At 39.2% G+C, this 16,973-nt stretch overlaps 1 protein-coding gene across 5 annotated transcripts in view; it reads left to right on the top strand.

The window, feature by feature from the left end:
• Positions 1-14,932, top strand: part of RAD54B (RAD54 homolog B) — an 89,490-nt gene extending 74,558 nt beyond the window's left edge. For all 5 annotated transcript variants that reach the window (XM_072803888.1, XM_072803889.1, XM_072803891.1 and 2 more), the window contains 4 exons: positions 8,244-8,505; positions 10,408-10,474; positions 10,668-10,868; positions 14,507-14,932. In XM_072803888.1, coding sequence (XP_072659989.1) covers positions 8,244-8,505; positions 10,408-10,474; positions 10,668-10,868; positions 14,507-14,727 — 751 coding nt within the window. In that variant the 3' untranslated portion in view covers positions 14,728-14,932. The remainder of the gene's footprint in view (positions 1-8,243; positions 8,506-10,407; positions 10,475-10,667; positions 10,869-14,506) is intronic.
• Positions 14,933-16,973: the final 2,041 nt, after the last annotated feature.

The following is a 16,973-nucleotide window of genomic DNA, read 5'->3' on the forward strand; positions in this document are numbered from 1 at the left end:
GTTTCTAATGGCTGAGTAATATTCCATTGTATACATAGACCACAGCTTCTTTATCCGTTCATCTTTCGATGGACACCGAGGCTCCTTCCACAGTTTGGCTATTGTGGACATTGCTGCTATAAACATCGGGGTGCAGGTGTCCCGGCGTTTCATTGCATCTGAATCTTTGGGGTAAATCCCCAACAGTGCAATTGCTGGGTCGTAGGGCAGGTCTATTTTTAACTCTTTGAGGAACCTCCACACAGTTTTCCAGAGTGTCTTAATTATCTTTGTCACAAACTGTGTGAATTAAGGCAAAATTACAGAGAAAATATTGTAAAATACTAATTACATTTAATTGTCAAGTGATCTTGCATAACCTCTTTGGAGCATTTATAATATCATTTGACTTGTACATATTTTTAGGTTTATTTTTCATAACAATGAAGGAATTAAAATAAGGAACACTTCTATGAGGTGTTTAATATAGTTTGATTAAAATGTTTCATTAGGTAATATTTCATATGTACAAAAGAACATGTGTAATATATATGTGCAGATGTGGGGGCACCTGGGTAACTCAGTTGGTTAAGCGGCAGGCTCTTAATTTCAGCTCTGATTATGATCTCAGGGTCTTGAGATCTCAAGAGCGTCACGTAGGGTTCCACGCTCAGCAAGGAGTCTGCTTGAGGATGCTTTCTCCTTCTGCTCTCTCTCTCTCACTTGTTCTCAAATAAATAAATTTTGTGATCTAGTTTGAATTTATGAGTGTATACTTTTACTCAGACTTAACTATTTGCATTTTTTTTTTAAACTGGATCCTTTTTTCCTTCTTAGGAGGAGGGGATAGATGATGGTTACTGGACAAGGAGTAATGAGTGAACAGTTTTAGGGAAAATGAGAAGAGATAAGGTATTAATATACATGTGAAAATTTATCCCTGAGATATAAACAGAGTTTCCCTCTTGTGGGAAGAAAGGAATGACGAGGAAAAGCATAATTTGGAGGCAGAGTTGGGATAGGATAATTTTGACTGTGGGTCTGTAAAACTGTGTCCTATCTTGTCCTATGAGAGAAGAAGCAACACGTCCATCAGTAGCATAGGATGGGTGTTTGTTCTGCTTTACATTATCTGAAGAGATCCTCTTGCCCCCTGCCCTTTTAAAAATTGTGGTAAGATACATATTACATGAATCTACTCTCTTAACTATTTCTAAGTGCACTGTTCAGTGTTGCTAGGCTCATTCACATTGTTGTACAACCAATCTTCCTCTTTTCATCTTGCAAAACAGAAGCTGTACCCGGTGTATAACAACTCCCCATTCCTGCCTCCTCCTCAGTTCCTGGCAACTACCCTTCTGCTTTCTGTTGCTGTGAATTTGAGTACTCAAGGTCCTCATAAAACTGGCATCATACAGTGTATTGTCTTTTTGTGACTGGCTTATTTCACTGACGTTAATGCACTTGAGCTTCATATTGTAGCATGTATCAGATTTCTTTCCTTTTTAAGGCTGAATATTATTCCATCGTGTATATTTTCCACATTTCGTTTATCCAGTCATCTGTTGATGGGCCCTTGGGTTGCGCCACCTTTTGGCTATTGCAAATAATGCTGCTATGAACATGGATATGCAAATATGTCTTCAAGACCCTGCTTTCAAAAAAAAAAAAAAAAAGACCCTGGTTTCAGGAGCACTTGGGTGGCTCACTTGGTTAAGCATCCGACTCCTGATCTCAGCTCAGGTCTTGATCTCAGGATTGTGAGTTCCAGTCCTATGTTGGGCTCCATGCTGGGCGTTGAGCCTACTTTAAAAAAAAAAAAAAAAAAGGCCCTGCTTTTGGTTCTTTTGGTTGTATACCCAAAAGTGGAACTGTTGGCTTACTTGGAAATTCCTTTAAAAATTTTTGAGGAACCACCATACTACTTTTCATAGCAACTACACCATTTTACGTTCCCACCAGCAGTGCACAAGATTTCTAATTTCTCCACGTTCTTCTCACCAAGACTGTGATTTTGTTTTTTGATAACAGCCATCGTAATGGGTGTGAGATAGTATCTCCTTGTGCTTTTGATTTGCCTTTCCCTGATGATGAGTGTTGTTGGGCATCTTTTCACCTAACTGCTGGCGATTTGTGTATTTTCACTGGAAGAATGTATATTTAAGTTCTCTGCCATTTTCTAATTGGGTTGTTTTTTAGGTGTTGAGGTCTGGCCCTTTTTTCCTATGGCCAACTGGATGTAGAGGCCAGGCTTTCCAGGGCTGGGCTGCCTATGCACAAGCATTCTAAGCCTTTAAAGATACGTGGCTAGAAGTGACACCGTTTGGTTTCAGGGATAATATTACTGTCTTCACTGTAACTTCTGTACTACCATTAACTTGAACCAGACAGTTATATTTGAGATCTTCAGGAAGAACTCTTTTAGTACATACAGTGTTTTTGTGCAGGTTAAGGTTAAGGTGTATTATAACTGGGTGGAGGCATAGCTGAGAACTCTTGACTTGTCCACCAGGTGTCCCTTTTATGGAATTTTTAAAAAGGAAACTTCAAAATTTAAAAACATTTATTTTCCCTCCTGGTTGTTACGTTCATTCACTAGGCTTCACAGCTTGGCAAGCAGGGTTTATGTTGCATCCCTTGTGCATCACTTGGATGGAGACTTTGCTGGGTGCACCTTGCACCCAGATGTCAGTTGCTTTATGGGATAGTCTAAATCTATGAAGAGAAAATGAACAGTCTTGTTTCAAAAGTGATATGTACTTGTGTGTGTGTGGGGGGGGGTGGTGGTGGTGGTGGTGGTGCTCTAGACCTCTAAAGGAGGATTGTTGGAGATTCCTTAGTCAGTCACCTGTCACATCAGTCTGTATCTAGCCTTGTAAGAACCTATTGGGGGAAAATATTAAGCTGGATTTTTTTTTTTTTTTTTTTTTGTCTAGTGAAGCTGTATCAGAAAGAGTGTTTAGGTAATGTTATTCATCCCTATAGTGTTGCTGGGTGAACTGGGGAGACTCCAGGCCCTGAGGCCTCCATCTTGCCCGCCAGGGGACATGACTGGAGGCTCTTGGTCTTGTTCATCATAACATAGTGGTTGAGCGAGCGGTTTAAGTGAAGAGATTTTTAAAGTGAGAGTACACTCTGGAAATGGGAGAGTGGGTGGGCTCAAGGGAGAAGCTTGGGTCTCTATCTTTTATTGACAGTTGTTACCTGAGGGGTGGGGTACTTATTTGGGGAGAGGATTTCTTTGGGAGCAGGGTTTTACACCTTTTGTCCCTTACCTGGTCAGAGTCTTGGGCCTTCTTTGTCTGGGGCCTGTCTGGTTTGATCTGGCTTCTTGTGGCTTTGCTTGTGGAATGCTGCCAGGATGGGTCACTAGCTTTCTTCGGGTCACTAGCTTTCTTCACAACAGGTCTTGACCCCCTCCCCCTTTTGCTGACCTTCAAGTATTCTGTTAAAGCCTAACTAACTGCTGACTGTAACAGTAATAGAGGAAGGAAAAATGACTGAAATAATATGGAAATGATTGGAATTATGGTAGATTGCAAAAATGGTCTAAGTTCTCCTCCATGTATCCATGTTCCTTTGCTAGATAATTTTGAGTGACTTCCCACTGTGCCTCTGAGCTCAGCCACATGACTTGAATTGGACCATGCAGTGTTGGCAAATGTGGCACAAAAAGGGACTTGCAAAGATCTTGTGCATTGAGGCTTGTCCTCCCTTGGGTACCTGTGAATAAGCCTTGGCTGCCTGGTGACCAGGCAGTTGACTACGGATACGTACGTGAGTCACTCTAGCCACAGCCACAGAGGAACCTTCTAGCTGAGCCCAACCTAAATTGCCAACCTACTGTTTGTTTGTTTATTTATGATTCTGTTTATTTATTTGAGAGTGATTTGAGAGAAATTTATTTGAGAGAGATTGGACACAAGCAGGAGTATGTGAGGGATCGAGAGAGATGGAGAAGCAGACTTCCTGCTGAGCAGGGAGCCTGTGAAGCTTGATCCCAGGACCCTGGGATCATGACCTAAGCCAAAGGTAGACACTTAACTGACTGAGCCACCCAGGCATCCCCACCAGCCTACTGTTAAAAAATAAAATTCAAACATGTACATTTTAAGATCTAATTGGCTTTATTAAATGATTCATGAATCAGGCAGCACCATCTAGCAAGAAGTAGAGGGGAGCTCTTCTGAGCTTAGCTAACAAAGGTTTTATTTTTTAAAGATTTTATTTATTCATGAGAGACACAGAGAGAGACAGAGACAAAGAGACACAGGCAGAGGGAGAAGCAGACTCCCTGCGGGGAGCCCGACGTGGGACTCAATCCCAGGACCCTGGGGTCATGCTCTGAGCCGAAGGCTGATGCTCAACCACTGAGCCACCCAGGTGGCCCCAGTAAAGTTTTAACGGCAGAGAGGCAGGGAGGGAAGAAAGAAATTTATCAGCAAGGAATGGATTATCTAAGCTGACTTGCTGTCCTAAGGGGAGTGGAGGGGTCTATCAGTAAACTTCCTAGTATTGACTAGGAAGTTCCATGTAGACTGGTTTATAGGTTACATTCCTGGGGGACTGAAACTGCAGTTACGTTAGTGATTAAGTCTTGGTTCCTGACTTGGGGTCTTGACCTAAGTGATGCCATTTTGGGTCTGGGTTTTCTTTTTAATTCTGTAGTTTGTGAGCTAAATATAAAGTAAATGGTTGTTGTTTTAAGCCACTGGACTTTGGGATGGTTATTATGTAGCAAAAAGTAACTGGTACAGAAATACAAATCTAAATTATTGTTGGATTATCTTTTCCTTCTTAGTGTAGATAATTTAAAAAATTGTAACTTTAAAATTGGCTTTATTTCTTGCTTTATAATTAAAACTTTAAAATTTGCTTTTATTTTCTAGTGCTAATAATATATAGGAGATAGTCTTGACTTTAATTTTCGCTTAATTATTGAACGTCGGCTATTATAATAAATACTGGTTTTACTTTTTACATTATTTTATGGTTTAAAATTTTCTTTTTCAAGATGTTAAAAGGCTCATTATAAAATATCAGGCCCTAGTTCTTCTCTCCCTCTGCATCCTGTTTCTTAGTGCAATCACCAGTATTGCCAGCTCATGTGCTGTCACTGCTCTCTTGTCACATCACATTTTCAGCTTCAGAATTTCCTTTGGTTCTTTTTCAGTAATTTCTCTTTGTTGATGTTCTTGTTTTGTCATACATAGTTTTCCCAGTTTCCTTTAGTCCTTTGTCCAGTTTTTTCCTTTAGCTCTTTGAGCATGTTTAGGAGAGTTATTTTAGTCTTTTTTCCACAAGCATATGTTTCTTCCAGGACAATGTCTGGAGACTTATTTTGTTCCTTTAAATGGGTCATGTTTTCCTCTTTTTTCCTTTTAAATGTCTTAATTTCTGTATGAGCCTCACCCCTGTTTCTTCTAAAACCTTAGTTTTCATGTTCTATTCCGCAGGCAGTGATTTCTTGCACCCCCCACCCCTTCCCGTGGCTTCCCCTAGCTGAGATCCTAGCTGCTTCTGGTCATCTGAACTCTGAGTTAGGTAACACTGGTAGATACCAACCCCTCAAGTACCCTGCAGACAGGTTAGGACTTTGCAGATTCAGTTCACTAAAGGGAACAAGGGGATTGGCTGCCATCTTCCAAACCAAACTGTACTGGGGAGGGAGTAGGGCAAGGGTGGGTAAAAACACCATGAAATTTCCTACCGTATTTTAAATATGGCTTTTTCTTGATTAAGCATTTATTTGTTGTTGTAGATTTTTGATTTCCAGAGCCCCTATAAAATTATTTCAGTCTGTTTCTGGTTGTTCATTTAATGTTTCTATGACGTAAAAAGGACCCGGAACTTCCTAGTCCATCTTGCTGATGTTACTTGTCTCATCCATTTTTTATTTTATCTAATGACTTCCTCTTGTGATTCATGAGAATCTAATGCTCTTATGTCCCCTCCACTCCCTTTCATCCTTTCAAGACAGTTACATCACAGCTTCTGGTTAAATTAGCATTTAATACTTCTGTTATAATAAAGTTGTTATTCACTGCTAAGCCAAATAGCTTACCATGATTGCATTTTCTATCTTGAACAAGTTTTTAGTAGCCCTCTTAGAGTTACTGGTTGCCTTTTTTTCTTTTTACTTCTTCTCCCCATTTGCTTTATTGTTTGTAAGTATTATAAAGTCTTCCTATATATAACCTTCATTACCTTTCAGTGCCTTTTTCCTATTAGTCTGTAACTTCTTTTGTATTTTCTTTGTCTTCTCCCTTGTCCTCTGCCCTCATGCTACAATTTGAACCAGTCATTCTGAAATTGTGCTGCAGAGCTGTCATCCTGGGACTTTGCTTAACCATCATCTAGAATTTTTTTTTTTTCTTTTCTGTGTTGTACCTTATGTTTCCTGGGTTTCACATTTTACTGGAGCACATCTTGCAGTAGCTTCCTGAGACAGAGGAGATGGAAGGGAAATCATTTTTACTTTGTGCTTGTCTGAAACTTAGTCCTTGACCAACGACTTGGCATGGTTCTAAAATTCTAAAGTGAAACAGTGTTCTTCTAGAGCTTTGAAGGAAGTACTTTACATGTCTTCTAGCTTTTCCAGTTGAGGTGTGATGCCTTCCTGATTTTTATCCTTTGCTTGTAACTTGTATTTTCTCCGTGAAAGCTATAGCTGCTTTTTTAAATTTCTCATGCTTTGAGTTATAATCTTGATGTGCCTTAATTTGGATCATTTTTTCATTTATTGGGTTGGGAACTTCAGTAGGTCCTTCCAGTCTGAAGACCCCATGTCTGGGAAATATTCTCTCTTTCAAAACAATTTCTTTTGTTTTCTTTGGAATTTTTGTTAGTTAGATACTGAACCTCATTGACTGATACTCTAATTCTTTTATCTTTTCTCTCTTATTGGTCATCACTTTTTTAAAAAAAGATTTTATTTATTTATTTGACAGAGCAAGCACAAGCCAGGGGAGCAGCAGGCAGAGGTAGAGGGAGAAGCAGAATCCCCACTGAGCAGGGAGCCCAACATGGGACTCTATCCCAGGACCCTGCGATCATGACCTGAGCCACCCAGGCGCTCCATCGCCTTTTTTTTTTCCCCACCTATTTCCTGGCATACTCTCTTGTTATTATGTTCCAACTCTCCTGTTAAATTTTTATTCTGATTGTCATTTAAAATTTCTAAGATATTTTCTTATTTTTGATTATTCTTTTTTATTGCCTTCTCTTCTTGTGAATGCATCTCTTACTTGAGGATATTAATTATTTTCTTAAAGATGTCTCCTGTTTCCTCCATTGCTCTGTTTTATGGTTATCTTCTTTTCTGTTTATTTGCTTTGGTTTCTATTTTTCACGTTGGAGCCTCACCACAAATAGTTGGTGATCCTTGGTGTCCATTCATATTTAAGAGTGATGCAGTAAAACATTTACTAAACACTCTGTCCGAGCAGGGCTGGTTGACTGGTGGCCTTCACTGGGTAATTAAGTAGTAAACTGGCTGGACCTTTTCTCTGGGGTCATTTAAGTCATCCCAGAGATGAATCTTTCAGTACTATCTTTTTGGGGATGGGATATGAGAGGGATACCTGGTTACTGGTGTTTTGGGAATTGGCAGTAAAAGGGAACTGGGATCTATCCAGTATGCAGACTTTCATTTTGATTTGTCACTATATCCTTGCCTTCTAGAGTCCTCTGGTCTCAGTTTTCTTTGGTTTACTTTCTCCAGAGTATAAACACACTAGCTGAGAAAGAATAGTCAGCTGGTTACATGGGAGTAGAGTATGGGCTCTGTTTACCAGTGCTCTTATAATGGCGGCAGTCTAAACTCCTTCCTTCTGAGGTGTCTTAGGATTCTCTGATGTGAATAAATTTGCTCTTGTTTCTTATTAGAATCTCTCCCTTCAGGCACTTAGGTTTTATGTTCTCTATACTCCCTAAGCAAGTCGCCATTCCTTTATTCTCTATTTTCACATGTAGGTATCTCCTTGTTTTATCAAAGGTAGAGTTATTTCTATTTCTCATTGTACTGTTTTTAGAGTGGCTTCAGAGAGATGAAAAAAGATCTTTATTCCAGTTAAAACTAGAAGTCTCTTAGATATTGATTTAAAAATTGAATTTGAAGGAGAACCTATATTTTAATCGTACAGGGTCATTGCTGCATGTTCTATAAATATCACTGGTAGTACCACTGTAGTATTTTCCTTCAGTGAAAAAAATCTAACACTGCTTTAAAATTGTATATAAAGGCTCTTCTTTTTGATTGGCAGGGTGGTGTTGGTATCCAACTACACACAAACCTTGGATATTCTACAAGAAGTATGCAAGCGTCATGGATATACTTATACAAGACTTGATGGACAAACACCAGTCTCCCAAAGACAGCAAATTGTTGATAGTTTTAATAGTAAATACTCTTCTGATTTTATTTTTTTGTTAAGTTCAAAAGCTGGTGGTGTGGGACTTAACCTTATTGGAGGATCTCACTTAATTCTCTATGACATTGATTGGAATCCAGCCACTGATATCCAGGTATGACTATTTATGCATTAAATACACATTATAGAATGTGTACTCGGGAGACTATGCCTGCTGGGGATATGAGGATGAGGAGGATGTATAATAACTGCTGTGTACTGAGCTCTTACTTTCTATCAGGCATTCTATAAGTGCTTTACATATATGTGATCTTCATCATAGTTCTGCAAGTGTGGGTATTATTAGCCCTGTTTTACAGATGAGGAGATGGAAGCTTGTTCTGGGCCACATAACCTGTCAGAGGCAGAGCCAGGATTCAGACCCAAGCCTGTGTATCTCTAGTCTATACTACACAGTTGGGCCTTTGGGATGCTCATGACTACCAGGGAAAGACAACAAAGTGTTGTAGACACTTTTATCAGGGTTTGTAGATGGTATAATAAAGATATTAAATTAGCTTATGTGGGGAAATATTTCAGAAGCTGCTTTTGGTTTTCTTCAGAATACAGTCTATCTTCACGTACTTTGAGATCTACCTATGGATTTGCACCTCATCTGGTGTCTGTGGTGGGGGACCCAAAGACAACCCTCAGGTTCAGTGATTACTATAGAAGGATTCCGAGAACCAGGAAAAACAGCTATACTCATAGTTACGGTTTATTACATCCCCATATCCCCAGCAGGCTTAGTCTCCCCAGTTTGGTACAGACTAAAATCAGTAAAGGCAAACGGCACATGTGGATTTCAGGAGAGACAAGGCACAAGCTTCCAGTTGTCCTTATCCACTGAGGTCGTACAGACAATACTTAATTCTGCCAGCATTGATGAGTGACAACACAGATTGAAGTATTGCCGTCCAGAGAGGTTCACTCAAGTCTTGATGTGTTGAGATTTTGTTGGAGGTCAGCCATATAAGCGTGGAGTAGCAGTGTGAATGACCTAAGCTGCTCAGTCTCCAGCCCCTCCACAGGTCCCAAGACCCCCACCTAAATCACCTTGTCAGCAAAAACTATCTTCTGTGGCCCAAGGCCTTAGGTAAACTAAGATACTCTTACCAGGCAGGGTATTACTAGGGCTTAGAGTATCTCTCCCAGGAGCTGGTTGATGGTTAGGACTTTAGAGGGTGTGGGTTTTGAACACCAACTCTCTACACTATCACTGATAAGTTATAAAACCATAGGAACTACCTATAGCCTGAACTGATTAGGTATCCTAGGGATTCCTTAGGATTAAGTCATTAGCTCCTTGGACTGGAAGAAACCCTCCATGCCCATGCTATACTTGGTTCTTTGTGTCCTTACTGTCCTATTTGGTGCAGATAGATCCTCTCAGTGTTGTGTGATACCCCTGCAGCTATTTTTTTTTTTTTTTTTTTTATGATAGGCACACAGTGAGAGAGAGAGAGAGAGGCAGAGACACAGGCAGAGGGAGAAGCAGGCTCCATGCACCAGGAGCCCGACGTGGGATTCAATCCCGGGTCTCCAGGATCGCGCCCTGGGCCAAAGGCAGGCGCCAAACCGCTGCGCCCCCCAGGGATCCCCCCCTGCAGCTATTTTACAGTGAATGTTTATCCACCCCTTTCTTTTTTTTTTTTTTTTTTTAAGATTTTATTTATTTATTCACGAGAGACACAGAGAGAGGGGCAGAGTCAGAGGCAGAGGGAGAAGCAGGCTCCATGCAGGGAGCCCGATGTGGGACTTGAACCTGGGACTCCAGGATCATGACCTGAGCCAAAGGCAGATGCTCAACCGCTGAGCCACTCAGGGGTCCCCACCCCTTTCTTTATCCCAGGAAAAAAATAGGAGGTAGAAAATGCTTGGGTATGCCTGGGCTTTGTTTGCTGAAGCTACAAGTAAAATCTAGAATTCCTAATCTTAAATGTATTAACACATATTGCTTATGTGGACAGGGTTATTGGTTCCCACTATACTCTGAATTCTCCTTTATTTCCTATAGGCAATGTCTAGAGTATGGAGAGATGGTCAGAAAAATCCTGTACATATTTACAGACTTCTAACCACAGGTAATAACCCTTCAGTGTGAAAAAAAAAAAAAGTCTCTTTGAATAATCAAAAGATTTTTTTTTTTGTTAATTTGGGCTTTGATATCAGGAGTATTGTTATTTTGTTAACTTGTATGCTAATAAACATGTTTTACCCTGCAAAAATAATGAACTTAAAGATGTGAAGGAAATCAATTCAATGTTTTTTCTTTAGGTACAATAGAAGAAAAGATTTATCAAAGACAGATCAGTAAGCAAGATCTTTCTGGGGCAGTTGTTGACCTCACCAGGACATCTGAACATATCCAGTTTTCAGTAGAAGAGCTAAAAAATTTGTTCACATTACATGAAAGTTCACATTGTGTTACTCATGACCTGCTTGACTGTGAATGTACAGGAGACCAAGATGGTACAGGTTAGTTAAATCTAAATCGTGTTAAAATGGTAAAGTTATTTTGTCTCTCTGTCCCTCTTTAGCTACTGAAAACATTGAATACAGAGTAACTAAAATATTTACCATTCACATTTGTTAGTTTTCTTTTTCCCTCACGTCATAGGGCACCTGCCAGATGGATGTTTGAGAAGATATTAGTTAGAACCTTACTAGTTTTCTCAGTTTAGCTTCTTCTGAATTAGTTGTGAACAATTTAACTTGTTTAGGAAAATCTTTTAAAACCGGTATAATGGCTTTGGAATTACAGAAGTGTTTTTAATCCTTATTTCTATTTCATAAAAAACATACACTTGACAGAATAATGCTGCTGTGTGTTTATTTTTTGTACAACCCATTCACAGTGGGGTCATACTTTGCGAGGCGTTAGCATGGACCACCGTACTCCTCAGTACTTGACAAACTCCTAGTGCTGCTCCAGTGAGGCTGAGAACGCCAGTCCTCCAGAGCTGACACTGTTCAGATAGGAACAGGATCGGGGGTAGGACCTGAGGAAGCAGTGACCAGTACTTGGAAGTCACTTGGTCAAGCGTGTTGAAAGGTTTAAGAAGGTAGACCGGACAAGACTGACATGGAGGACTTCACCTATAATATAAGTCAACATTTGATTCTCTCTTGTATGCGTTTTCTATTTTAATAACTACTGCTCTTATTTTATCTTCATTTTTCCTTGTATTTACCCTAAACTTCTTTTTTTTTTTTTTTTTTTTTTTTTTTTTTTTTTTAAAGATTTTATTTATTTATGCATGATAGTCACAGAGAGAGAGAGAGAGAGAGAGGCAGAGACACAGGCAGAGGGAGAAGCAGGCTCCATGCACCGGGAGCCTGACGTGGGATTCGATCCCGGGTCTCCAGGATCGCGCCCTGGGCCAAAGGCAGGCGCCAAACCGCTGCGCCACCCAGGGATCCCTAAACTTCTTTTTTTTAATTTTTCAACCCGAATGCTTAACTTGATGATTTTTCAGCCTTCTTTTCTGCAATGGGTATTAAAGGCTGTACATTTTCCTCTAAGTTGAATCTCATAACTTTGTATGTGGTTCCTTTTTCTTAAGATTTTATTTATTTATTTAAGATAGAGAGGGGGAAGAGAGAGCACGAGCAGGGGAGGGGCGAGGAGGGGCAGAGAGAGAGAGAGAGAAGCAGGCTCCTTGCTGAGCAGGGAGCCCAATGCTGGGATCATGACGTGAGCCTAAGGCAGACGCTTCATTGAGCCACCCAGGCGCCCCAAATGTTTGAATTTTTCTATCTGATAGTAAAAAAATATATTAGTCTAGTTTTAATTTGTTTTCCTCTTATTATGAATGAAGTTGAGCATTTTTTTCTTGTATTTAAGAGCCTTCCTTTATATGAATCATCTGTTCATATCATTTGCCCATTTTTCTATTAATAATGTGATTTGTTAGCTATATCTGTTATTGAAAGAAATATGTTAAAATCTTAAAATATGACAGTGACAGTGGATTTATCAAAGTTACTTGTTAATCAACATTTGCTTTGTATATTTTGTATCTTTGTGAATTTTTTTATTATGGCTTATTTTATTAATAGGTATGATTTCTTTATCCTAATATCTTTTGCTTTCATTTATCTTAAGTTTATATATTATGCTGGCTTTCTTTATGGTATTTGGTGTATCTTCCTTGTTTTAAGTCTGTCTGTGTCCTTATGTTTTAGTTAATTCTGTTGTTAACAGCATAAAGATGGATTTCCTTTTTTCCAGTCTTATGTTTTAACTAGAACAGTTAGTTTTTTATAGTTAATATAATTAATGACGTCTTTTGATTCACTTCTATTGTCTTTTCATGTCTGTTTTTTCCAACAAAGGCCTACTAGTGGTTCACTCTTGATCTTTGATTTTTCAGAGTATTTGCTTTTTCTCTCTCTCTCAAATGCTGTCTTTGGTAGGTGTACAATTCTAGTCAATAGGTCTTTTGTTTTGTAAGTACTTTGGAGATATTATTCTACTGTCTCCAAATTCTTAAAGTAATGTTGTCATCTCTTAAGACCTCAATGGTTTTGCACATTGACAAGATTTAGGTATTAAGGAAAGACAGTTATTTAAAGTGTGATAAAGTTTAAAAAGAAATCTTTATCTTTTAGAAATGCAAAGTGAGATATTTACAGTTGAAATGATATATGCCACATATTTATTTCATTATAATAAGGAAGTAGAGTAAGCGGAGTCTAAGTAAAACAAGATTGGCTATTAGTTGACAGGTATTGAAGGTGGGGTACATGGTAAACTGTAGGTTCTCCATTTCTATCTTGCCACCTTTTATATATATTTGAAATTTTCTATAAGGAAAATGTTTAAAAAAATCTCTTTGAAGAACTTCCATTGCTCTTAAGGATAGAGACTAAAATCTTTACAGTGTTTAGTTAGGGTTGGGTTAAGTGCTGTAACAGGAAACTCAAAAAGCATAGAGGCCTACCTACAATAGAAGTATATTTCTCATGTAGCAGGGCACATAATCGTAACAGAGTGGACAGCCTTGTATGACGTGGTTTGATGGTCTAGGCTTCTCCCACTTTGGGTTATACCATCCCCTTGGGCCTTAGAGTTCCCTGCTGGGATCCCGGCAGCTGCCAGCCAGCAGGTGAGAATGGAGAAAAGGTAGAAAACAATGTGGTGTGGGGGATTTTTCTAGGCCTGACCTAAAAGTGACATAGAGCATATATCTATTCACATTCCATATAGGTCACACTCAGTGGTTGCATCTAACTGTAAGGAAGACTGGGGAATGTGACTAAGTGCCCTGGAGAAAAGAGATACGGATTTAGTGAATAACTACCAGCCTCTGCCATTCATGATTTAATCAGTATTTTGCATTATCCAGGCCTTGAATGCATGCTTCACCCTGCATTACTGAACTTCTTGCATCATTCTTCATCTTCGCTCTCTAGGCTCTAGTTGCATTGGGCTCCTGTCAGTTCCTTGACTGTGCCAGACTTCCTTCACTTTCATAGCCTTTGTGTAGGTCCTTCTTCTGGAATGCTTTAACTCTTTTCCCCACCTGGTTCTTGCCTTCTCATCCTTCAGATCTTAACAAAAACAAGTCAGCTTTCTTGTTATATGTGCTCAGAGTTCTCTGTATCGTAATTCCGTACCCTTACTACTGTTTGTAATACAACTCCACAGTCCCTCATCTTCAATTTTGAAATCTAGAAAGCTTGAAAGACCAAAATTTATTTATTTTTTCTTCATGAATTTGCAACAAACTGATTTAGTGGCAAAAACCTTACCTAAATTGATGTGAATTTATCAGGAGTCATTAATCCATTTCATAAGACTATTCATATGACTTACTGCAGAATATTAATGAATTTGATTATGGAGTGCTGTCCCAGATTGTTCCAATTATATTCTGAATTTAGAAGCGTATCTGGCCCCAAAGGTTTTAGACAAGGGGTTGTGGGATTGTAATACATCTGTTTAGATGGTTATTTGCTTAATTTATCTCTCACTAGACCAACAAGGTCCTTGAGTCAGAGACCAAAATGCAATAAATTATATAAACTCATTATGTAATAAAATAAAAAGTACTGTTTATGGTAGGGTATTGGTTAGCCTAAGGATTTTCTCATTGTTTTACTTATTTCAGGTGATTCATTGGAAAAATTCCCTGTCTCTAGAAATTGTCAACTTGGTGCACATCAACAGAAGTCTAACTCTCTGAAACCTCTCTCCATGTCACAGCTGAAGCAATGGAAACATTTTTCTGGAGATCATTTAAATCTTACAGATCCTTTTCTCGAAAGAATAAGAGAAAATGTCTCATTCTTTTTTCAGAATATAACCAACCAAAGTACTGCTATTATATAAGGAAAGATTACATCATGACATTCCCTCGCCCCCCTTTTATAAAAGGTAACATAGTAATTAAATGTAATTTTTGAAAACTAATAGAATTATGTAAATTATATTTTCTTCCAAAATGAATCCTAATTTTGATACACAGTCAAAACTTGTTTACTTTTTTGTATGTATTCTTCAGTATTGAAACATTAAAGACATACTTCTATCATCATACAGTTGTTTACTAGTATTCCATAATGAATGCACTTTTATTAAATACCCATTAAGGAATTTTCATAAGGAATATAAAAAGGTAAATACCTAGTCCCTGTGTTTGGGAGATCTAATCTGAGTAGGAATATTAGACATAGATGTGTGAGATCAGTTTCAACTGCAGCTCAAGGGAGAAAGACTAGGACTGCAGAGGCTAAAGATGCTGCGTCTGATAGTTGCTGCAGGGCGGTTTGAGGGAGAATGGTCAGCGGGTTGGGGCAGGAGATGAAGGACGATGGGACACTTCAGAACACTGGTTCCTAACCTGAGACCTCAGACTCCTGGGGTACTGACAAGCGGTCTATAAAGCTCTGTCGACCAAACATTGTTTGCCCTTCGAATAAGGAAAGTTTCGGTTACCATCATGTCAAGGGTTGTCTGTAGTAATTTTTGACATTAAAAAGAATCTTTTAATTTACAAAACAAACTTTAGAAGGCTGAAGTCTACAAAGTGAAGGGAGTTAGTCTCCAACTGGAGCTTCTGTAATCAGCTTCTGCTTCCATTTGGGAAAATTTCTTTTAGACTGACTATTGCCTTGAGGTCTTAAATAAAGACTGACTTATAAATCAGCAAATCTGAGGTTTTCAGATTTCTAGTGCCGTACCTGCGCAGTTGTACATCTAGGATCCATGACCAGGTAGTCTGGGACCAAATTTGTCATTGAGGAAGTACTCAACTACTAGTAAGCAAAAATGGTGTTTCTTGGCCCTTTGTATAGGCCTCACCTATGAGGCAATATCTATGATATTATGGAATTTTTTTTTAAGATTTTATTTATTCATGAGAGACAGACAGAGACAGAGAGAGAGAGAGAGAGAGGGGCAGAGACACAGAGGAGAAGCAGGCTCCCTGCAGGAAGCCCGATGTGGGATTTGATCCCGGGTCTCCAGGATCATGCCCTGGGCCAAAGGCAAGCACCAAACCACTGAGCCACCCAGGGAATCTCCTGATACTATGAAATTATTCTCAGGTGTAAAGATCCTTTAAAGAAATATAATGATAGGGACTAATAACTTTATTGTTTTTCTTAAATTGTGTTGGATGCTAGAGCATGCTGTCCGGATTTCCACATTATTCATTTCCCTAGCCATCTGCTACCACTCCTAGCCAAATCCCTGCCTAAGTATAGCCCTTAGCTGAAAAGAGCTCCCTCACCCAGGGTTACGCTCGCTCCCCAGAGCAGCTATCATCCAGTGCTTTGTTGATGCAGGATGGAAAGGCCCAGCTTCACAGCTCTTCAGCTGAGGCCTTTGTTGCAGCTTCATTGCAGTTCAGCTGCTCTCTCTGTTCACTTGTGCTTCCCTCACTCCCTTATAGACGTTGCTCTGAAGAGCACTTCCCACAGCTTCCCTGCAAGAAGATGTGCCTCTGCATGTTTTCCAGGGAAGCTGACTTAAGACACTATCCATGGAGTATCACTGAAAAAAAAGCATTCTAATAATTGTAATTGATGGCATTCAATTGTAAATACTTGCGGGCAGAGTAATCATTTACCTAGATGAGCTGATAACATGAAAGTTTAAGAAAGTAGTATAAGTTTTGCTTTATACTGCATTTAGAAAATAAGACGTGGCAGAAAGAATTAGCACTTGTACATTTATGGTGTTGTGCAGTCATCCCCGCTATCCATTGCCAGAAGGGAGTTCTCGTCTTAATGTTTTCCTTTCCTCTTCCTTCCAATCACTGTCAACCCAAAGCCATTGGCCCCCCTCCCCCAGCACTCAGGGCCTCCATCCCAATGACTTCTTAATTGATAAAATGTAATGAATATTTTCGTCTTTATATTTTTTTTTTTTTCACATTAGATACTGGCAAACACTTCTTGAAACTCTTGCCTTCCTTAATTTTGATTTAATGGATTGTATTCATTTGTCATTCCACAGATATTTAATATTTTTAAAAGATTTTATTTATTTGCTAGGGAGAGAGCAGGAGAGAAACCAGAAGAGCAGCAGAGAGAGAGGGAGAAGCAGGCTCTCCACTAAGCAGGGAGCCTGAC

This window comes from Canis lupus, chromosome 28 (assembly GCF_048164855.1).
Source record: "Canis lupus baileyi chromosome 28, mCanLup2.hap1, whole genome shotgun sequence".
In the NCBI taxonomy this organism is placed as follows: Eukaryota; Metazoa; Chordata; class Mammalia; order Carnivora; family Canidae; genus Canis; species Canis lupus.